This window comes from Sciurus vulgaris (assembly GCF_902686455.1).
Source record: "Sciurus vulgaris genome assembly, chromosome: 10".
Taxonomy (NCBI): Eukaryota; Metazoa; Chordata; class Mammalia; order Rodentia; family Sciuridae; genus Sciurus; species Sciurus vulgaris.
Window position 1 is genome coordinate 76016993 of NC_136470.1, and position 24325 is coordinate 76041317.

Here is a 24325-nt window from a genome sequence, read left to right on the forward strand (position 1 = left end):
TTTTGTATTTCACTTGTGTCTGTTGTGATATTTTCTTGTTCATTCCGAATTTTAGTGATTTGGTTTTTCTTTCGTCTTTATTAGTGTGGCTAAAGGTTTATCAATTTTGTTTATTTTTTCGAAGAACCAACTATTTATTTTGTCAATTTTTTGTATTGTTTCTTTAGTTTCATTTTTGTTGATTTCAGCTCTCATTTTAACTATTTCCTGTCTTCTACTACTTTTGGTGTTGGTCTGTTCTTCTTTTTCTAGGGCTTTGAGCTGTAGTGTTAAGTCGTTTATTTGTTGATTTCTACTTCTTTTGTTGAATGCGCCCCATGAAATAAATCTTCCTCCAAGTATTGCTTTCATAGTGTCCCAGAGATTTTGATATGATGTGTCTTTGTTCTCGTTTACTTCTAAGAATTTTTAAATTTCCCTCCTGATGTCTTCTGTTATCCATTCATCATATAATAGTGTATTATTTAATCTCCACGTATTGGAGAAGTTTCTGTTTTTTATTCTGTCATTTATTTCTAATTTCAATCCATTATGATCTGATAGAGTACAAGGTAGTATCTCTATCTTCTTGTGTTTGCTAACCGTAGCATTGTGGCATAAAATATGGTCTATTTTAGAGAAGGATCCATGTGCTGCTGAGAAGAAAGTGTATTCGTTCTTTGTTGGATGGTATATTCTATAAATGTCTGTTAAGTCTAAATTGTTGATTGTGTTATTGAGATCTATGGTTTCTTTATTCAATTTGTGTTTGGAAGATCTATCCAGTGGTGAGAGAGGTGTGTTAAAATCGCCTAGTATTATTGTGTTATGGTCTATTTGATTTCTGGAATTGAGAAGGATTCGTTTGACGTACATGGAGAAGCCAATGTTCGGGGGATAGATATTTATGATTGTTATGTCTTGCTGATTTATGCTTCCCTTAAGCAGTATGTAATGTCCTTCTTTATCCCTTCTGAGTAACTTTGGCTTGAAGTCCACATTATCTGAAATGAGGATGGATACTCCAGCTTTTTTGCTGTGTCAGTGTGCCTGGTATGTTTTTTCGCATCCTTTCAGTCTATGGGTATCTCTTTTTATGAGATGAGTCTCTTGCAGGCAGCATATTGTTGGATTTTTCTTTTTAATCCAATCTGCCAGTCTATATCTTTTAATTGATGAGTTCAGGCCATTAACATTCAGGGTTATTATTGTGATATGATTTGTATTCCCAGTCATTTGACTCATTTTGTTTTTTGACATGATTTGTTTTCTCCTTTATTTGGCTATTCCTTTAGGCTAGTTCCTCCCGTTGCTGATTTGCATCATTGTTTTTCATCTCTTCCTCATGGAATATTTTGCTGAGAATATTTTGTAATGCTCGCTTTCTTTTTGTAAATTCCTTTAGCTTTTGTTTATCATGGAAGGATCTTATTTCGTCGTCAAATCTGAAAGTAAGTTTTGCTGGGTATAAGATTCTTGGTTTGCATCCATTTTCTTTCAGGGCTTGGTAAATGTTGTTCCAGGCCCTTCTACCTTTTAGGGTCTGGATTGAAAAATCTGCTCATATTCTTATTGGTTTCCCCCTGAATGTAATTTGATTCTTTTCTCTCATGGCCTTTAAAATTCTGTCTTTATTTTGTATGTTAGGTATTTTCATAATAATGTAATGCCTTTGGTGTGGGTCTGTTGTAATTTTGTATATTTGGAGTCCTATAAGCCTCTTGTACTTGGTTTTCCATTTCATTCTTCAGATTTGGGAAATTTTCTGATGTTATTCCATTGAATAGATTGTTCATTCCTTTGGTTTGTTTCTCTAAGCCTTCCTCAATCCCAATAATTCTTAAATTTGGCCTTTTCATGATATCCCATAATTCTTGTAGATTCTGTTCATGATTTCTTACCATCTTCTCTGTTTGGTCAACTTTGTTTTCAAGATTAAATATGTTTTCTTCAATGTCTGAGGTTCTGTCTTCCAGGTGTTCTATCCTATTGGATATGTTTTCTATGGAGTTTATAACTTGGTTTATTGTTTCCTTCATTTCAAGGATTTCTGGTTTTTTTTTTTTTTCAGTATCTTTATTGAAATAATCTTTTGCTTCCTGTATTTGCTCTTTTAACTGTTGATTGGTGCAATCATTTAATGCCTGCATTTGCTCTTTCATCTCCTTCAGTGCCTGCATTTGCTCTTTCATCTCTTCGTTTGCTTCCCTGATTGTTTTAATTATGTACATTCTGAACTCCCTTTCTGACATTTCTTCTGCTGTGCTGTCATTGGGTTTTTTTTATAGATATAGTATCTAGGTTTGTTTGGGACATTTTCTTCCCTTGTTTTCTCATATTGGTCAGATGTCAGTGGGACCCTGAGATATTGCAGATTTTCTCTATTGGCTTATAGTGTCCCTGTAGATTTCCAGTGTATCAACTCCCAGCCTTCAGTAGCCTGAAGTCTTGGAGGAACTTGATAATGCAATGCTTCCGAAGAAAGCTGCTCGTAGCCCGCTATTGGTTCCAGGGCTTGGAGCTGGCTCTGTGCGGAAAGGCTCTCACTGGGAGGCTTGCTCCAAGAAGCTGGCCGTGTGGGAGGAGCCCACCGCCAGAGTGAGCAGGGCTACCTGGGGAAGACTCTAGCTGCCCTGCCCTGCTCTGATAAGCCGCCTCTATCTTGGCCTGCCGCCCAGGCCGAGCTTCACCTGGTGGGGAAGACTCACCCCGTTGCTCTATTTTAGTCCAAGTCTCTCAATGCCTCCCCTTCATGAATCCTGGGTTCTGGAGCGACTGGAGATGCAGTCACCCTCTCGTCCACCATCTTGGATCACCCCTTCATATCATCTTTTCACCTTCTTTCATTTTGTTTTTCTTTCTACTACTGGTACTTCATTTTTTTCCTCTTCCTCTTTCATCCTCTTCATCCTCTTCTATTCATTCTTCTACATATATGTACCTATCAGGGTCCAATCAGGAGACAAATTATAATAATTTGAATAGGAAAAGTTTAATATTAAGAATTACTAACTGTAGTGGGGGGGTTTGAAGTAATTGGATTTGGATCATAAGGAGTAAAGAGAACTCTAGAGAAGCAGAAAGGACAGATATAAATGGCAATTACTTTTCCTAAGGCTGGGATAGAGCACATGGGGAAGGAACAAATGTAAAAGATAGCCACATTCCTGGGCCTGAGATCCTTACCTCCTAGCTCACTGAATGGTAGAGAAGCTTAAGAGCTGCTTTGAGGTAGTACCAGGGAACACTGTCTACTAGGAGGTGCCATGCCAACAGCCTTCTCTGGGAAACCATTGTCTGGAGTGTGTATTGGCGGGTGGAGGGAAATGTCTTGTCTCTGAACTCAAAATAGTACTGGGAAACAGTTCATGGGAAGGTACTAGGCATCTGGCACTCACTGTAAAGCTTTTCTAGGGATCGTTGAGGGTAATTGTTTTTGAGAGGTACCACCTAGTGGCACTCAGCTGCAAAGGCACACAGGGCATACTTCTTTCTCCTCAGTGTCCCTTCAGTGCCTTCCACTGATAAAGAACACTGTGCCAGCTTGCAGAGGAGAAATGATTATGGATCCAGCTCTAATGCATTGTGAGCAAAAATAAAGGTAGATTTGTGGCTAAAAGGCAATAAATTGGTAGGTGGCATAATATATAAAGAGGAATACTCATGAACTGTATTTTCTGACAAGTTTTAAAATTATATCCAATTCAAGGTAATCAGTTGCTTCTCCTCCCACCCTTTTTAATAATTTGTTTCTTTTTAAGAGAATACTAGTGGTTCTCAGGCTGTGATTGTAGCTTAGTTGTAGAGTGTTTGCCTAGAATGTGTGAGGTGCTGGGTTTGATTCTCAGAACCACATATAAATAAATTAAATAAAGGTTCTTTAACAACTAAAAATATTTTAAAATAGTGGTTCTCTATTTTAAAAAATTTCCTTTTTGACTTAGCAATTACTGAAAATTTTTTGGTGTTGATTTCTAGATATGTTGGGTATCATCTTATCTACTAGAAGGAGATCAGAATGGATAGCAACATCAAACTGGCCAATAAATTCTGAAGTTGACTCTATATGCCTTACTTATGTCATTTAAAAACTTTCAGGTTTTGCTAAGGTACCAAGGTCTTAAGTAGTTCTTCCCAGACTGTACCAATACTAGTAGCTGGACACACAACATATTCTTCTATTTATAAAACATAATTCTTGTTTGTTTTTATATATTCTAACTGTTTTTCAGTCTATAGTAATAACCTTATTCTGTCTAAAGCATCAAAAGCACTTGCAGTTGGTTCTCTTGGAAAAAATATTTGTTCTTGTACACAAGATCAATAAAAAATTTCATGATTTGTAGGGTTTCTTCCACATCCAGTGTGGGTGAGGGAAAGGGTTTCTATTGGAGGGATAAACCAGCTGTAGATTAATCACTAAGAAACTTATTTATTAAAATAATCACAGGAGACAATTATCTTTTTAAATCAAAGGGGGTGTGGCGAATTGAGTGGTGCTAAGATCTGGCTTCTAACAGTGATCAAGGAGCCCACCTTCCCTTTATTTATAGTTGTGCAGATAAAGGGGGACCAGGAGGAGCTGCTTCTGTGTGGAACAGGATGGGGTGGAGTTAAGGAAGCCATTTGCTTTAGCGGGTCATTTCAGTAGGATTAGCATTTTCTCAGGCGGCAGCGAGCCACTCTGCACAGAAGTCACATACCCCAGGCTATCTGAAACAGTCTCTCCTGACTGTCAGTTCCTAGAAGTCAGACTTCCGTGTCCCATGGCTCAGCCAAACCTGATTCTGCTGATTCTGATGGATGGCTTTCCACAATAATTATATTCAATTCACTTGGAAGGTGAGTTTTCTCAGACTTCTTTCTCAAGAGCTCTCATTTGGGTACATTTAATTCATCTAGTTGAATGACTTCCTTTCTCTTTACTCTTTAATTATCTGAGACCCTGGTCTACTTTCTATGTAGTGCTGGGGATTGAACCCAGGACTTCATACATGCTACCACTGAACTACATCAGTGGTAGTATGTATGACCCAGGTCTACTTCTGTCCTCATCTTCAACTAGTTTTCTGTCCACACTGAATTAGTCATCTGCTTACCTGACCAGAGAGTAGCAGGATGCAGCAGATGACCAGAGCAAGTGTCATGTCCCTTTTGATATTAGGTGCTGCCTATCTTCCTCCACCCTGGAGGTAAAAGATCTTTACCCCTAAAGCACTGTGGTCTTCCACACTCTTGGAAATGTTTCTGATTAGCTAGGAATTCTGTGCTTTGTACCTCATGAAAAAAAAAAAAAAAAAAAAGAAAGAAAGAAAGAAACATGATAAAGTATGACTTGATTATATGCTTTTTTTTTTTTTTTCCTACCAGGGATTGAACCAGGAGCACTTAACCACTGAGCCACATCCCAAGCCCTTTTCTTTTTCTTTTTTCTTTTTTTTTTTTTTTTTTTTGAATTTTGAGACAGGGCCTCGTTAAGTTGCTGAGGGTGGCTTTCAACTTGTGATCCTCCTGCTTTAGCCTCCAGAGTGATTGGGATTATGGGTGTGCACCATTGCACCTGAGTGATTATATATTATAAAGAGAAGAGAATGATTTTTATCTCAAAAAAACCAAAGGCTAAAGAATTGCTAAAAACAGTCATGCTTTGCATAAATATGAGGATATATTCTGAGAAACATGTCATTAGGTGAAGTATACTTGCACAAACTAAGATAGCTACTATATCACTAAACAATGTGATTTATGGAACCACTGTCATGTGTGGCTTATCATTGACATGAACTTCATTTTGTGCCACAGGATTGTAGTTTTTATGGAGACAGTGGTTTCCTTAGCAACTGTGAATTCTCAACCACTTCTTTCTAGTGTGTCTTGTTTTCTTTAATAAGCTAGTCCTAAAGTAACAAAATTGGTCAGCTTCTTATTCAAGGATATTTGTCTAAGATTTTTCTTTTTTCCTTCTCCCAAACAAGATGAAAATTTCAGAATCTTTTAATTGCTTTTAGCCAATTAATAATTCTTCTAGGAAATATTTTTTGAAAACCAATTGTGTACAAAGCACTGTGAGGGTTACTAAGACAAGGTAAGACTTATGTTCAATCCAAGGCAGTTCAAGTATTACCTATGTATATGTAAGCCAAATGGTGTGTGAAGGTTTGTCTGTTCTACTGTTGCCTAGCCTTTTCTTTTCTCCACTAGCACTAATTATAGTGAAATTAGACAACTAGCAGGGCATTAGGAATCGGATTTTAGTGGCTCAAGTTCAAGCAGAAAACATATGATATAAATGAACATCTTTGTTGTTAAATAAAATAGACTTTGTTAATTACTTGCAAAAACTTGGTTGATGGATAATTCTTCTGTACTTTGAGAGTATATGAAAATGAGTCAAGAAATTTTAATTCTGGCCAAGCGTGAAGTGTGGTGGCCCACACCTATAATCCCAGCAGCTTGGGAGGCTGAGGCAGGAGATTGCGAGTTCAAAGCTAACCTCAACAAAAGTGAGGTGCTAAGCAACTCAGTGAGACCCTGTCTCTCAATAAATACAAAAAAGGGCTGGAAATGTGGCTCAGTGGTCGAGTGCCACTGAGTCAATCCCTGGTACTTGCCCCCTGCCAAAAAAAATTTAATTCTGGGACTGGCATTGTAGCTTAGTGGTAGAGAATATGCCTTGCATGTGTGAGGCACTGGGTTCAACCCTCAGCACTACATGAAAATAAAATAAATAAAATTAAAGCATTGTGTCCATCTACAACTAAAAAATATTTTTTAAAAAATTTAACTCTATTAACCAACTTGTGTCATTAATTTGTCAACAATATTATTTGAGTATATGTTTGTATACACAACTATGTGTTAAGTATTTTGGAGCCAAAAGAAGAATTAGACACAATCTCATTTCCTCACAAGGAGATTTTATAATCTAGTTGTACATACAAAAAAATCTGTATATGGTGGAAACATGTAATGAACAATTCAGCTACTCATGGCCAAGTGCAGAGTGACATATAAGCTTAGAAACTCTATTGAGGAGTACGGACAGTAGACTGATTGTTGTGTAAGCTTAATTAGGGAGAAAAGGTCTTTTCACTGGGCATCAAAGGAAGTAAGAGATGGGATTTATCAAAATACCCTTTTCGTATTGGTTAGGACCTATCTGCCTTTCTCAAACATGACTTTTACAATCCCCCACATCAAAAGTGTTTGAGCAAATGAGGTCTCTGGAAGTGTAGGCATTCATTATTAGAAATCCTTTTCAAAGTCCCATATGAGAAATATGCTTTGGAAAGTCTGTCATAGTTTCTTATAGTTGTGTGTGAGATTTCTGTAGTAAAGATGTTGACAATCCCTGAAAAGTTGTTGGTTACCAGGCATTTCCAGAGAAGTTCTTTGCCTCCCTATGCCGTCCTTCAGGAATGAATTCTTTTTTTTTTTTTTTATTAAAATTTTTTTTATTTATACAGACATATTTTGATTAATCGTACACAAATGGGGTACAACTTTTCATTTCTATGGTTGTACACAATGTATATTCATGCCATTCATGTAATCATACATATATATAGGGTAATAGTGTTTCATTCTACTGTTTTTCTGTCCCCACCCCCTCCCACCCCTTTTTCCTCTACGCTATCCAGAGTTCCTTCATTCTTCTCTTCCCCCCCGCCACCCCCCATCGTTATATATTGTCATGCACTTATCAGAGAAAACATTCGGTCTTTGGTTTTTTGGGCTTGGCCTATTTCACTTAGCATGATATTTTCCAACTTCATCCATTTACAGCAAATGCCATAATTTTATTCTTTTTTATGTCTGAGTAATATTCCATTGTGTATATATACCACAGTTTCTTTATCCATTCATCAACTGAAGGGCATCTAGTTTGGTTCCACAATCTAGCAATTGTGAACTGAGCAGCTATGAACATTGATGTGACTGCATCACTGCAGGGTGCTGATTTTAAGTCCTTTTGGTATAAAACGAGGAGTGGGATATCTGGGTCAAATAGTGGGTCCATTCCAAGCTTTCTGAGGAATCTCCATATTGCTTTTCAGAGTGGCTGCAACAATTTGCAACTCCACCAGGAATGTATGAATCTGCCTTTTTCCCCACTTTCACTCCAACACTTATTACTGCTTGTGTTCTTGATAATAGCCATTCTAATTGGAATTAGATGAAATTTTAGGGTGGTTTTAATTTGCATTTCTCTAATTACTAGAGATGATGAGCAATTTTTCATATATTTGTTGATCACCTATATATCATCTTCTGTGAAGTGTCTGCCCATTTCCTTAGCCCATTTATTGATTGGGTTCTTTGTATTTTGGGTGTAAAGTTTTTTAAGATCTTTATAAACTTTGGAGATGAGTGCTCTGTCTGAAGTGTGTGTGGCAAAGATTTCTCCCCACTCTGTAGGCTCTATTTTCACATTGCTGATAGTGTCCTTTGCTGAGAGAAAGCTATTTAGTTTGAATCTATCATAGTTGTTGATTATTTCTCTTATTTCTTGCGCTAGGGGGTCTTGTTAAGGAAGTCTGGTCCTAAGCCAACATGATGGAGATTCGGGCCTACTTTTTCTTCTATTTGGTGAAGGGTCTCAGGTCTAATTCTTAGATCCTTGATCCATTTTGAGTTGAGTTTTGAACAGCGTGAGAGATAGGGGTTTAGTTTTATTTTACTGCGTATGGATTTCCAATTTTCCCAGTACCATTTGTTGAAGAAGCTATCTTTTCTCCATTGTAAGTTTTTGGCACCCTTGTTTAGTATGAGGTTACTGTACTTATGTGGGTATGTCTCTGTGTCTTCTATTCCATACCATTGATCTATCTGTCTATTTTGGTGCCAGTACCATGCCGTTTTTGTTACTAATGCCCTATAGTAGAGTTTAATTTCTGGTATAGTGATACCTCCTGCATCAATCTTCCTGCCCAGGATTACTTTGGCTATTTTGGGTCTTTTATTCTTCCAGATGAATTTCATGGTTGCTTTTTCTGTTTCTGTGAGAAATGTCATAGAGATTTTAATTGGAATTACATTAAATCTGTATAGTGCCTTTGGAAGTATGGCCATTTTGATAATATTAATTCTGCCTATCCAAGAACATGGGAGATCTTTCCGTCTTTGAAGGTCTTCCTCAATTTCTTTCTTCAATGTTTTTTAGTTTTCATTGTAGAGATCTTTTACCTCTTTGGTGAGATTGATTCCCAAGTATTTTATTTTTTTTGAGGATATTGCAAATGGAGTTGTTTTCCTCATTTCCCTTTCAGATGTTTCATTGCTTATGTATAAAAATGCTTTAGACATTCGTGTGTTGATTTTATAACCTGCTATTTTGCTGAATTCATTTATGAGGTCTAGAAGTTTTCTGGAGGAGTTTTTTGGATCCTCTAAATAGAGAATCATGTCATCAGCAAATAGTGACAGCTTAAGTTCCTCTTTTCCTATTTGTATCCCTTTAATTTCTTTAGTCTGTCTAATTGCTCTGGCTAGTATTTCAAGGACAGTGTTGAATAGAAGTGGTGAAAGAGGGCATCCCTGTCTTGTTTCTGTTTTTAAAGGGAATGCTTTCAGTTTTTCTCCATTAAGGATGATGTTGGCCGTGGGCTTAGCATAGCCTTTACATTGTTCAGGTATGTTCCTACTATCCCTATTTTTTCTAGTGTTTTGAGCATGAAGGGGTGTTGTGTTTTGTCAATCGCTTTTGCTGTGTCCGTTGAAATAACCATATGATTCTTATCTTTAACTCTGTTGACATGATGGATTACATTTATTGATTTATGGATGTGAAACCATCCTTGCACTCCAGAAATAAACCCCACTTGATCGTGATGCATACTTTCTTAATATGTTTTTGGATACGGTTTGCTAGTATTTTGTTAAGGATCTTTGCATCTATATTCATCAAGGATATTGGTCTAAAATTTTCTTTCCTTGATGTATCTTTGCCTGGTTTGGGTATGAGGGTGATATTAGCTTCATAGAATGAGTTTGGTAGGGTACCCTCCTTTTCTATTTCCTGGAATACTTTGAGAAGTATTGGAATGAGTTCTTCTTTGAAGGTCTTATAGAACTCAGCTGAGAATCCATCTGGTCCTGGGATTTTCTTGGATGGTAGGCTTTTGATGGCTTCTTCTATTTCATTGCTTGATACTGATCTGTTTAAATTGTGTATGTCCTCCTGGTTCAGTTTGGGAGGAGGATATGTCTCTAGAAATCTGTCGATGTCTTTAATATTTTCTATTTTGTTGGAATACAGATTTTCAAAGTAGTTTCTCATTATGTTATGTATCTCAGTGGGGTCTGTCGTGATATTTCTGTTTTCATCACGAATTTTAGTAATTTGAGTTTTCTCTCTCCTTCTCTTTGTTAGTGTGGCTAAGGGTTTGTCTATTTTGTTTACTTTTTCAAAGAACCAACTTTCTGTTCTGTCAATTTTTTGAATTGTTTTTTTTTGTTGTTGTTGTTTCAATTTCATTGATTTCAGCTCTGATTTTAATTCTTTCCTGTCTTCTGCTACTTTTGGTGTTGTTCTGTTCTTTTTCTAGGGCTTTGAGCTGTAGTGTTAGGTCATTTAGTTGTTGACTTTTCATTCTTTTCTTGAATGTGCTCCATGCAATGAATTTTCCTCTTAGAACTGCTTTCATAGTATCCCAGAGATTTTGATATGTTGTATCGTTGTTCTCATTGACCTCTAAGAATTTTTTTTATCTCCTCCCTGATGTTTTCTGTTATCCATGCTTCATTCAATAGTATATTATTTAGTCTCCAGGTGTTGGAGTAATTTCTCTTTTTTATTTTGTCATTGATTTCTACTCTCAGTCCATTATGATCTGAAAGAACACAAGGCAGTGTCTCTATTTTTTTTGCATTTCCTAAGTGCTGCTTTGTGGCATAACATATGGTCTATTTTCAAGAAGGTTCCACGTGCTGCTGAGAAGAAAGTGAATTTGCTCATTGATGGATGGAATATTCTATATATGTCTGTTAAGTCTAGGTTATTGATTGTGTTATTGAGTTCTATGGTTTCTTTGTTTAGTTTTTGTTTCGAAGATCTATCCAGTGGTGAAAGCGGTGTGTTCAAGTCACCTAGAATTATTGTGTTGTGGTCGATTCGATTCCTGGAATTGAGAAGAATTTGTTTGATGTACATGGATGCACCGTTGTTTGGGGCATAAATATTTATGATCATTATGTCTTCCTGATTTATGGTTCCCTTAAGCAGTATGAAATGTCCTTCTTTATCCCTTCAGACTAACTTTGGCTTGAAGTCCACTTTATCTGCTGTAAGGATGGAAACCCACTGCTTTTTTACTGAGTCCATATGTGTGGTAGGTTTTTCCCCATCTTTTCACCTTTAGTCTGTGGATGTCTTTTTCTATGAGATGAGTCTCTTGCAGGCAACATATTGTTGGGTCTTTCATTTTAATCCATTCTGCCAGTCTATGTCTTTTGATTGATGAGTTTAGGCCATTAATGTTCACAGTTATTATTGAGATATGATTTGTATTCCCAGACATTTGGGCTTATTTTTGGTTTTTAACTTGGCTTGGTTTCTCCTTTGAGTGGAGTTTTCTCTAAGGTAGTTCCTCCCTTTGCTGACCTACATTGTTTTTTTTCATTTCCTCCTCATGGAATATTTTGTTGAGAACATTCTGTAGTGCAGGCTTTCTATTTGTAAATTCTTTCAACTTTTGTTTATCATGGAAGAATTTTATTTCATCTTCAAATCTGAATGTTCGTTGCTGGGTATAGGATTCTTGGTTGGCAACCATGTTCTTTCAGAGCTTCAAAATGTTGTTCCGGGCTTTTATAGTCTGGGCTGAGAAATCTGCTGATATCTGTATTGGTTTCCCCCTATATGTAATCTGATGCTTTTCTCTCACAGCCTTCAAAATCCTATTTTTATTTTGTATGTTAGGCATTTTCATTATAATGTGCCTTGGTGTGGATCTGTTGTGATTTTGTGCATTTGGTGTTCTGTAAGCCTCTTGTATTTGATTTTCCATTTCATTCTTCAGGCTTGGGAAATTTTCTGCTATTATTTCATTGAATAGGTTGTTCATTCCTTTGGTTTGTATCTCTGTGCCTTCCTCAATCCTGATAATTCTTAAATTTGGTCTTTTCATGATGTGCCATAGTTCTTGGAGATTCTGTTTATGATTTCTTACCATCTTGTCTGTTAGGGCAACTTTATTTTCAAGATTCAGTATTTTGTCTTCATTGTCTGAGATTCTGTCTTCCAATTGGTCTAGTCTTTTGGTGATGCTTTCCATTGAGTTTTTTATTTGGTTTATTGTTTCTTTCATTTCAAGGTATTCCATTTGTTTTTTTTTTTTTTTTTTTTTTTTTTTTTGAGAATCTCTATGTCTATTGAAATATTCTTTTGCTTCCTGCAGGTGCTCTTTCAACTCCTTTTGGTATTATCATTCATTGCCTGCATTTGCTCTCTTATCTCATCCTTTGCTTCACGAATCATCTTAATCATGTATAATCTGAAATCCTTTTCTGACATTTCTTCTACCATACTGTCACTGGATTCTATTAATATAGAATCTAGATTTGTTTGGATCATTTCTTCCCTTGTTTTTTCATGTTGTTCATGTATCTTCCCCTGTAGCAGTGCAGATCTGAGGTATTGCAGTTTTCCCCCTATAGGCTTATAGTGCCTCTATAGGTTTCCAAAACCTTTTCTTTAAGGGGAAGATCAATATTAGCAGTGCCCCGTTCAGACAGTATGCAGTCCTAGACCAAATAGCCCCTATGAGGACATTAACAATATTGTCATAATAAACAGAATGTATTCAATTATCATCTTTGGTATAACAAACAGATTTTCAATAAGGTCTACAGTTTCTAAGGGAGGACAAAGAGGATGCGGAGGGGTGTAGAATGTAGTTTTTAATGGGATAAGAAAAGAATATATAGAAGTTCTAGATAATGGAAAGATTGTAATCAAAAGAAGTTTGTTGTTAGCATGTGAAAAGGGAGAAAGAGACTCTGGGGAAACAGGTAAACAAAAGGAAAAGAGAGCAAGAAAAGTAAAGAAATAAAAACTTAAAAATTTTCAATAAGGAGTAAAAAGAAAAGCTACACTATAAGAGTCATATAGTATTCGAACCTCCCAGTCTTCAGTAGGCTGATGCATGAGAGGTACCTGACAGTGAGCTTCAATTCTCCAGCTGGCGTCTCAGGATGGAGTTTGCCCCACCTAAAGATCAGAGCTACAGCTTCCAGGATTATCCAAGATGGCCGCTCTGGCTTCGAATTGTGTTGGCAAATGGGGAGCTGCAGCTTGGGGTTGTGGGCATGGTCAACTGGAGGTCCTGGAGGCTGGGTGCGGTTGATCAGGCAGGGGTCCTGGAGGTGGGGTGTGTCGGTCTGGTTGCGGGATCGTCTGGGGTCCTGGTGATAGGGCGCAGTCAGTCAGTCTGGGGGTCCTGGTGGTGGGGAGCAGTCAGTCTATGTGAGGGCCCTGGAGTCAGGGAGTGATTGGTCTGGCCGAGGGATCCTGTAGATGGGGCTCAGTCAGTCCAGCCAGGGGTCCAACAGGGCCTAGCTGTTGTCTCAAAATGGCAGCAGCCACGTATAATCAAACCTGCAGGTACTGTGACTGTGAACTTCCAGGCAACAGCAGGCAGCTGGCGCTCCACTGGCGGTCTGCAGTCAGTTTGCTGATTGCTGTTGAACGATCGGGAGGTGAACTTCCCGATCGGGAGGTGGATGATGGGTAGGTGAAAGGCAGGTGATGGACAGGCAAGAGGCAGGCAAATGGCGGATGATAGGCGCTGACAGTGAGCAATCTACACTCAAAAAGGCGTCGATAAGCTGACTGGCTGCAGGTGATCGCAGTAGACAAATGCGGTAAACAGCAGGGGACCAATAAGCACAAAACTGCCTCACCAAGCAGATATCCTCTGCTTGAAACCGAGTTACAGAGCGACAAGGAATGTAGCCTCCCTCTAGTCTGCCATCTTTGATCCTCCCTGTGAGACAGTGCTTCCTGGTTCAGAGGAGAAAATCAGGAATCAATTCTTTCCACAGCACTTTTTTCTTTTTCTTTGGTACCAGGGATTGAACCCTGCAGCTCTTAACCACTGAGCCAAATCCCCTTTTTATTTTTTATTTTGAGACAGGGTCTTCCTATGTTGCTTGTGGCATCACTAAATTGCTGAGCCTGGAATTGAACTTGCAGTCCTCCTGCCTCAAACTTTTTAAAGGATATAGAAAACTTGTAACATTCAGGAGTAAGGGCAAGAGTGGTGAGATGTTAGAAGCAAACTTTCATTTCCACAGATCATTTTTATGATCCAAGTGCTAATTCTTACATTAAAAATAAATAACGCCAGACAGAGTTCTTGCTTCTGGGAGCTTACCATTTAAGAACACTTGATATTTAGAGAGCGGGAAAGATAGTGGAGTCATTCTGTGTTTCTGCTTGCTAGGGGTTGTGTCCCTGTGTGCCTTAGGATGCCTCCTTTTCTCATTCACTGTTTTACACCAAATCTGAGTTTGTTTCCACCTGGGTTTGTAACCACTTTGACCTTCTTGGTTCTACGCATAATGTCACTAATTCAGCCTGATTGTGAATAGAGCCAAATTATAAGTTGTGTTTAGAGCTTCACCTGCTCCTTATCCTGCATAGAATATAGCATCTAGATGCTACCTTGAGTGCTTAAGCTGGCAATACTTTGTCAAGGTTTTGATTGTTCTTTACCCCCTTGCTTTCCCTTTCCTGTTCCTTTTATCTCTGGTTTCTGTTTAGATGCTGACATCAGAAAGAACACAGCCTCAAACAGCAAATCCTTCATTTCTTCCCAGTCCTTGTGAGTATTCTCTTTTTTAAAAAAATAACATTGGGGTGTGGGTGTAGGGAGAAATAATCCCAGTTCTTGGCAAATGGATGGGTATGTAAAGCAATTCCAATTCAGGAGGAGGCAAGGTTCAAGTAAGGGGCCTGCCTGATGGTGATGGCCAAGGGAAGAAAGAGTAAAGATTTTTGGCCTAAATGGGGTACACTTCTGTGGATGCAAAGCTCGCAGTGTGAATTTTCTCTCTCTGCTGACTCTTATAGCCAGAAGTTTTAGACAGGTGGAGAGAGAGACAGAGAGAGCGTGCGCGCACGAGAGAGAGAGAGCGCGCGCGCACGAGAGAGAACACGCCATCGCATTGATTGTGATTTTTGGTCATGAAATCAAGTTGAAAAAGTTCCATATTGTAGACCCAGTTATGCTAAATATTAGTTCATTTGTGATGAACAGTAGCCTTTACAGTCACAAAGCAGTTTTACTTACTTTATTTTGTAATAGACTTTGCAGTGTCAATTTTGCGATTAAGAAACTGAAGTTTACAGAAAGACAGTTACAGAGTCCTTAACTAGTAGTAGTGCCTTAACTTATAATGCTAGTAAGTCGGATTTGAACCTGAGTCTTAGGACTGTAATATCAGTATTTTTTCACTGTACATATGTGTCTGAAGATAATGAGTAAAGAAGCTGAGCAGACTTGGGGTGCTATGGGCATTTCCTCAGCCAAGAAGTTACTACATTTGGTCTCAGATCGTAAAGGGAAGACTCCCATTTCCTTGTCTTTTGCCTGTGCTAAGTTTTCTTTATTTTCTCCTTTTCAGTTCCCACTGCTTCCTGCATTCCACTTCTGCTGAGGCAGTGGCTATGGGGCTCCTGAAGCAGTTTGAGGGGATGCAGCTTCCAGCTGCCTCAGAGCTAGAGTGGCTAGTCCCAGAACATGATGCCCCTCAAAAGGTAGACTCTTTAGCTTTTTTTCCTGCCCAGGAGGCTCTGAACCTTTCTTGTCTTGCTTTCCTTTCTTACTTGTTCCTAGTGTGGGATGACCCTGTATTTCCTTCCTCACTCATAGAAGCCATCTGTTATAAGTGTATAGAATGAATGAATAAGTAAATGGTTGCTTACCTAGATTTTCCCTCACAGTTGTCAAAACAGAATATAATGGCTTTTTCACTGTTACTCACTATAACTATTCACTAAACTCAGAGTTAGAACTCTTATTTTGTGACCACCTTTGAAACACTTAGAAAAAGTGAATTGTTCAGACTCTTCTTTACTCTGAAGTTGAGTCTGTAAGTCATGAAGCATCCTGGCATACCAAAGGTCCTGAAGTGAGTGTGGTACCACCACCCTGGAATGCTGTCTCTATTTGCTTCTTGGAAAACAAGGCCCTTTCTTCTAGTACCCTGGTGTGTTTTAACCTGTGGTGTTCCTGGAATGTCTTTCATTAACTGCTTCTGTCATGTCCAGAAGGGTCAAGCATGTGTTCCTTCAGACTGTCACTGTGCTTTTCTCCTACAGCTTCTGCCCATTCCTGACTCACTGCCCATCTCACCAGATGATGGGCAGCATGCAGACATTTATAAGCTCCGTATCCGTGTTCGTGGCAACCTGGAGTGGGCCCCACCCCGGCCTCAGATAATCTTTAATGTTCATCCAGCCCCAACGTGAGTAGCTAGTGACTACACCTTTTGGAAAAAGATACACTGTCTTTGAATTGTCAGAACTGTCTTCTTATCCTCTTATCTCTGTCTCTAGCTATACTTCCCACACAGTTCTGTTCATTTAAAAGCAAGAGAAGAGCCAGGCACCATGGCACATGTGCTTATAGTCATGGTTACTTGGAAGCTGAGGTAGGAGGATGGCCTGAGTCCAACAGTTCAAAATCAGCCTGGGGGCTGGCATTGTAGCTCAGTGGTAGAACACTTGCCTAGCACATATAAGACCTGGGTTCGATCCTCAGTACCACATAAAACTGATAAAAGTGTATGTGTGTGTGTGTATAAAACCCAAATCCAGCCTGGGCAACACACTAAGACCTGTCTTAAAAAAAAAAAAAAAAGGAAGAAGGAAAAATAAATACAAAGCAGAGGAAGTGTATTATCCATTTTTGTCCTTAAATTCTTTCTTTTAAGAATTAAAAGTAGTACATTGGGAGACTGAGGCAGAAGGATCACAAATTCAAAACTAGCTTTGACAATTTAGCGAGGCCCTAAGCAACTCAGTGAGACAGTGTCTCTAAATAAAAAATAAAAATCTGCTGTGGATGTGGCTCAGTGACTAAGTTCCCCTAGGTTCAATCCCTAATACCAAAATAAAAAAAGTCCTCAGAATCCTCAAGCAGCTTCCATCTTCCAGATCTACTGGAAATGAGACCTGTTTTTCATTGGAATACCCAAACTGTTGCCTTCTTCCCGGTAGTATTGTGAGCTGTTTTTTTTTTTTTTTTCTCTTTTTCGGAAACCCAGATGCTTCTCTTTCATTGTTCTTTTTCCCTTTACTATTTCTTACCCTTTATGTTTATACAGAAAATGTAGTTCATTACGGGGGACAGTAATTGCTGAGACCTGAATCCTACTAGCCTCAGTTTGAATTAGTTTTCCCAATAGGTTCATTTTATCCAGCTCTTAAAAGAACAGGTAAATTCTCTCTTCCTATACTTAAGAAGACCTCTGTGCTATACCCTCATCCTTTCCCCTTAGGTGCTATCTGCCAATCTCCTTTGCTTTTCCTTAGGAGGAAGATTGCTGTGGCCAAGCAGAATTATCGCTGTGCAGGATGTGGCATCCGGACTGACCCTGGTGAGTTTCTTCTAGTGCCATACTATCTCCAGGGGCTTTACCCTCTTCCACACTTGGAGAGAGGGAGTCAGTCAGAGGTAATAAGAGATGGTAATAGGCAGAATTGGGGGAAAAGAAAGAAGTGCCTAAGTGGGTGGGGAAGGACTAGGAAAGAATACTGCAATCAGAGGGGAATTATCTCTGGAAGTTAAAAAATGGGATGACAACAAATTAAAAAACTTCTGCACAGCAAAGGAAGTGATCAAGAATGTGAAGAGAGAACCTACAGAATGGGTGAAAATCTTTGCTAACTACTCTTCTGACAGATGATTAATAATTTAGAATATATAGAGAACTCAAAAAACTTGACACCAAAAAAATCTCAGTTAATAAATGGACATATGGATTAAACAGATAAGCCTCTAAAGAAGAAACACAAATGGTCAACAAATAAATGAAAAAATGTTCAACACCATTAGTAATTGGGGAAAGGCAAATCAAAACTATATACTGAGATTTCATCTCACACACAGAATGGTAGTCACCAAGAATACAAATAATAATAAATGCTGGAGAGGATGAAAAAGAATACTTTTACACTATTGGTGGGACCTAGTTCAGTCCTTATGAAAATCAGTATGGGGGCTCCTCAAAGACTAGAAATGGAACCACCATATGACCCAGCTAGACCACTCCTCAGTATTTATCCTAAAGAATTAAAATCATCATACTACAGTGATACATGCATACCCATGTTTATAACAGCACAATTCACAATAGCCAAACTATGGAAACAGCCTAAATGTCCATCGACAGATGAATGGATAAAGAAAATGTGGTATATATACACAGTGGAGTTTTATTCAGCCATAAATAAAAGTGAAGTTATGTCATTTGCAAGAAAATGGACGGAACTTGAGAATATTATGTTAAATGAAATAAGTCAAACTCAGAAGGTCAAGGGTTATATATTTTCTCTCACATGTGAAAGCTAGAGAGGAAAAAGGAAAAAGTAGGGAGTGATTCATGATTTCACGATTATGATTTTCATCACATGAAAATCAAAGGGAGATCAGTAGAATAAAGAAGGGGAGGAAGAAGGGAAGTGCTGAAGAGTGATATTGACCAAATTATATTGTTATATTGTGTACATATACAAATATGTAACAATAAATTCCACCACGAAGTACAACTATAATGCACCAGTTTTTAATTTAATAATAAGAAAAATTATCTCTGGGAGTATATTATCAGGACTGTGTGCTGGAGAAAATTGGGTAGTTTCATCTAGGTTCACGGAGGTTGGGTCTTATCAGCTCTGGCAGATTGTTTTCTCAGTGACTTCTAGGATAGGACATAGGGACCATAGGCCTCAATATGTGGGTTTCTCCCAGCTTTGGGAACTTTATACAGAGGCAGCTGGAAGCAACTACTCATCTCTTCCTGCCCTTTGAAGGATCAGTAGAGCTGCCTTATCAGCTTGTAGATGAGAAAGTCACATCTGGCTCTTTGGCTTCTGGATTTTCCAGATTATATCAAACGGCTGCGGTACTGTGAGTACTTGGGAAAGTACTTCTGTCAATGCTGTCATGAGAATGCCCAGATGGTTATCCCTAGCCGGATTCTGCGCAAGTGGGATTTCAGCAAGTACTACATCAGCAATTTCTCCAAGGACCTGCTCATTAAGATATGGAATGATCCTCTCTTCAATGTGCAGGACATCAATAGCACTCTTTATAGAAAGGTCAAGCTGCTCAATCAAGTCCGAGTAAGATCCTTGCAAAGGCCACATCATAGATTCTTACCCTTTTCCCTACATCCCTTCTTTCTCTTCATACAGGGTTTCTTTTCATAATGTCAGAGCTGTAGTCATTTTATCATTCATGCTCTGTGTACTTTTTTTTTTTTTTGGCAGTGTGGGGATCAAACCTAGGGCCTTGTATGTGCCATGCAAGGGCTCTATCACTGAGCTGTATCCCTACCCCTCTGGTATTTTCTTAATCTTCCTATTTTCCAACTCCATGTCTAGTCAGGGCCTTAACTCTGGCAGTGGCAGCTCTGAAGCTATAGATAGCACTTGATGGCAAAAGCAGAATTTCTCTCTCCACTGAAAATATTACTGAATAGAAAATAGGTTGGGAAATTTGAATTCCAGAGTTCTCAATTGCTGCCAGCTGTGTTTGTGATCGGGCAGATTGACCTAGCAGAGAGGCCCTCTCTGACTAGAGATCACTTTGAAGCAAGTTGTTGAGAGTATAGACGACAGTCTGACTCTGGCTGCTGTATCTAAAACTTTCAGACTCCCAGGGTTTAAAGGCAATGATCTTTCTAACCACTGAGTCTTTTCTCTACTCCACACCTCCTCACCTCAATGTCTTCTCTTTAGCTGCTGCGGGTCCAGCTGTATCACATGAAGAACATGTTTAAGACATGCCGACTGGCCAAAGAGTAAGTCTTTGTGGAGGCCAGTCCTCTCAATGAGTTAATTTCTCATTAACTCAGGGATGTGTCCTAGCAGTTGGTTCTTTTTTTTTTTTTTTTTTTTTTTTTTTGTGGTGCTGGGGATTGAACCCAGGGCCTCAGGGCCTTGTGCTTGCAAGGCAAGCACTCTACCACTCTACCAACTGAGCTATCTCCCCAACCCGCAGTTGGTTCTTATGTGAAAAAGAATAGGGGAATTTGCAGAGGTGCCTGGAAATGATAAATAAGAAGCCACAGCAGTAACTGTATCTGTATTTTCTCTGGAGTGGGAAATATGTGGCCACCACTCTTTGCAAGCTAGTATGGACCACTCTGCTGGAAGTTATAAATAAGTCACTTCTGTCATCCATATGCCTGGTGGTGTGGGAAGGCTGGGTGGCCTGGAACACGTGGGCTGGAAGAAGGTTGCCTATCTTCATTAACTTTTCTTTCTCCCCTTTGAATAGGGATTTTTCTGTGTAATGTGACATACAAAATGTTCATTCCCTGCCCCCACCCACTTTCTCTGTAGGCTTCTGGATTCCTTTGACACAGTACCAGGTCACCTGACAGAGGATCTCCACCTGTACTCCTTGAATGACCTGACCACAACCAGGAAGGGGGAACTGGGGCCTCGGCTTGCCGAGCTCACCCGGGCAGGGACTGCCCATGTAGAGCGATGCATGGTAAGAAAGTCTCACTCTAGCATCCAGCTAAAACCTTGCTTTGGGACACAACGCATGGGTGGGCCCAGGTTCTTCCTGATTGGCTTCAGAAAGTTGGGATAGACACTCTGAGAGAAACAGAGAAGGGTTGCGGTTCTGGCGAAGAATTCTGAGTGTTGGCTTTTTTATTTTTATCACTATAACCAAAAGAAATAATCTTTCCCTCTTTGAGGTAAGCCTCAATTTTTTTTTCTCTGAAATGAAGATAATTATATGCACTGTCCTTTTCTCTTAGTATTTTTGAGGATTGATGAAATAATTTATGTGACACCATTTTGTAAACTTTAAGTATTCTACAAGTGCAAATTGTTATTGTTCATGATATACTCAACATACCAGAAATTCAGGAATTCTATTTTTAGACCTTCCCATCTTGGACTCTCCCCAGTTTGTGTTCCTGTGGCAGTCCCAGAATGAGAGCTCAAAATGGGGTGTATGTAGAGACTCCTGTGTCACCGGGGATATTGAACATACTTCAGTCCAAATTGACTTGAGACTGGGTATTATTTTTGGGAAACATCCTTGTCTTCACATTTTATCTTAATTGGCAGTGTTCCTATTTCAAAATTAAATCATTAGTGAGACTGCAATATTGATTTTGGGAAACTTTGTGGCATCATTCCTTCCTCTTCTTTTTCTCTTCATTGAGAGACACTTTTTTGGTAGGAGTGTCTCAAGTCTATGCCTCTCCTCTCGTTTCCACCTTTATCATTTACTGTCTAGCCCTGGCTGTAGTTTGGCGTCATGCTAAATCCAGCCCCAGTCTCTTCCCTGTAGGAAGTAGAACTCCTCATGCCACTCAGTTTTATTTATGCTTTGCCTGTCCTCTCCCTGAAGTCCACCCACCTGTGCCATTCCCTCATTTTGCTATCTTTCTCTTGCTTCCTTAGCTCTGCCAAGCCAAGGGCTTCATCTGTGAGTTCTGTCAAAATGAGGAGGATATCATCTTCCCTTTTGAGCTCCATAAGTGCCGGACCTGTGAAGGTAAGGGCTGGTACTAGGAGTAGGGCAAGCAAGACGGAACACAAAGTTAATTTCTTTCCTTTGAGCCACCTCCATTAGCAAGAGTGTGGATTGATTCCGTGACTCCTTTATTTCACCATCAGAGCTCCCAGACATGGTTATGAGAAGGGGCTACAGCATGACTTGCTTCCAGTCTGAAGCAAGTAAAATAATAGAAATTTCTTTTTCTCTCTCTCACCTTTTCAACTTGAATAGAGTGTAAAGCATGTTATCATAAAGCTTGTTTCAAGTCTGGAAGCTGTCCCCGGTGTGAGCGGCTACAGGCCCGGCGGGAGTTGCTGGCCAAGCAGAGCCTGGAGTCCTACATGTCAGACTATGAAGAGGAACCCACTGAAGCCTTGGCTCTAGAAGCCACTGTCCTGGAGACCACATGAAGAGAGCACATTAAGCCCTCTGTCTAAGGGCTGGGATTATACATAATGCAGAACTGAGCCACTGTCATAAGGACTTTCCCCAGTTGGGGCTTTTTTAAAAATTCATTATCATTGTTTTTTTTATTTTAATGATTTGTCTGACGTCCATGTGTTGTCAACCTTTATTAGGTTGATGGGTCCAGTCTATTGTGACAGATAACTTGTAGGCACCAGGTGTTTCCTTCAGAACTGACATGCGGGTCCTAGAGCTTCTCGTGCCTCTTGTCAGGGGAATGGACAGTGAAAACCAATTTGTCTGACATCCAAGGCCTTCTTCACTAGGGTGGGATTGGTTGTAGATATATCTTAAGTGTCATTTCCACTTTTATTTGTTTTAGTTCTGGAGCTTCTGAATCAGGCCTTTCTCAACCAACTCTCTTCTCCTTTGCTGCTGAACCAGAGGGATAAGTTTTCTCTCTCCCAGTCCCGCAATAGGGTCAGACTGTATCCTAGAGAAGCAGCAGAGAATGGACATGCTTTCTAGTTTGTTTAGGCATTCTAGGGTCCAAAGAACAGAATCATTACCTTCCGAGAATCTTCAGAGAGCTCAAGGAGGCAACCATCATTTTTCAGTTTGAAATACTCTGGGATGATGTCACAAGCTGAATTTCTGTATCTGCTCTGTTGAGCCTAAAGCAAAGAACAGAACTGAGGCTTAGGCCAAGCTCATTTGTAGCCTCTACCACAAGCATGAATGAGGCTATTTGCATAAGGAATATGTGTTCATTTAGAGGAGATGTTGGCCTCCTCTTAAGTGTTCAGGTCTCTTAGTTAACCTAACTCTTTTGAGTGCAAGTATGATCTTTCAAGCTCAGGCAAGTCCCTGATGCCATCCTAAGGTGAGGATAGAAACCCCACCCACCATCTTATTAATGGGTTCCTTATTGCTCCATCCTGTTTGGTGGTCATTATTGTTCTGAGTAAAGCCCAACTCCATTCTCTGTCCCCTTCCTGCAACAGGGCTGGGACCCTCTGTGGTTACTGATCTCTTGCCTTATTTTCTTTTCTCAGAGTTGGGGTTAAACATTCCCCCATTGGTAGTATTAGAGAACTTGACAATTTGTGGATGTGAATGTGAATGTTCCTGTGTTCTTGGAATAACAAGAGCCTTTCTGCAGATTATGCACTTAACTCAGTCTAGCCTGATGATAGTCTTTAGTTCAGTCATCCTTTTCATATCACTAGTTTTAACATATTCCGCTTCCCCACTTTAATCTGTATTTTGATGGGAAAAGTTTTTGGATAGGACTGAGTATATATTTGAGCCCAGAGTTGCTATAGCTCCTAACCTCTATATAAAACACTGGTCAGGGTTGCTTTTCTGAGGACTAGCAACTCTGTGAACTAAAGTCCACGGCATTTTTGTTCTGGGACCTACTTCTTCCTATATACCTGTCTTCCCATAGTTGGTTATTAGTGGAAAATGAGTGGCTTGGGTGCTGCCCCAGGAAACTGAACAGAAAGTTGCACACGGTTGGTGGAAGCTGATAAGCGCCTGAGCTGGAGGTACAAGGGGGTTTCATAGACAGTGAAAGGGGCATTAAGGTAATAGCCAAAGCTGAGGCTCTACTAGAAAAAGAGGGCCCACAGTGTTGATTCCTCTGCCTCAAACTTGGGTTTGGAGGGCTACATCAGGTTGAAAGATCCTGATGCTCTTCTTCCAGTTCATGGTGAAGCTCTGAAAGCCACGGCCAAACCCAGCTTTGAAGGCCTGACTAGAACTTCCAGGAACTTTGGGAATGACCCCACAAAACTGAAGTCTTACTAAGGATTAGGCCCCAGATTTAGACTTGGAAATTTGTTAAATATGAGGAGCTCTACTTCCAGTTTTGGTTTGAATTTCAAATCCACCTCCTTGCTCCAAGTCACTGCACTGGAGAAGAGACATACTCTCTTTATTGTCCTATTGTCCTGCTTTTTTCGTATCAACATAGGATCAAAGCTGAACCCAACAATCTGACATGCTCCTGAGTTTTCACTGTTTTTCTCCATCTCCCCAACCCCATCCCTTTACATTGCATGTTTTGGTGGCTTTGACACTATGCTGTCATAACTGTCCAAATACCCATTTATTTATCTGAGAGAGGGCAGAGGACAGGATGTTTTGAAAGCACTTTGCAACTTAACAGTTATGTGAGAAGC

At 39.5% G+C, this 24325-nt stretch overlaps 1 protein-coding gene across 16 annotated transcripts in view; it reads left to right on the forward strand.

The window, feature by feature from the left end:
- RUBCN (rubicon autophagy regulator) overlaps positions 1–23344 on the forward strand; it is a 74761-nt gene extending 51417 nt beyond the window's left edge. For all 16 annotated transcript variants that reach the window (XM_079156138.1, XM_079156147.1, XM_079156146.1 and 13 more), the window contains 9 exons: positions 14744–14804; positions 15607–15739; positions 16304–16449; positions 17519–17583; positions 19092–19330; positions 19949–20010; positions 20555–20708; positions 21638–21731; positions 21966–23344. In XM_079156138.1, the coding sequence (XP_079012264.1) occupies positions 14744–14804; positions 15607–15739; positions 16304–16449; positions 17519–17583; positions 19092–19330; positions 19949–20010; positions 20555–20708; positions 21638–21731; positions 21966–22144 (1133 nt within the window). In that variant the 3' untranslated portion in view covers positions 22145–23344. The remainder of the gene's footprint in view (positions 1–14743; positions 14805–15606; positions 15740–16303; positions 16450–17518; positions 17584–19091; positions 19331–19948; positions 20011–20554; positions 20709–21637; positions 21732–21965) is intronic.
- Positions 23345–24325: the final 981 nt, after the last annotated feature.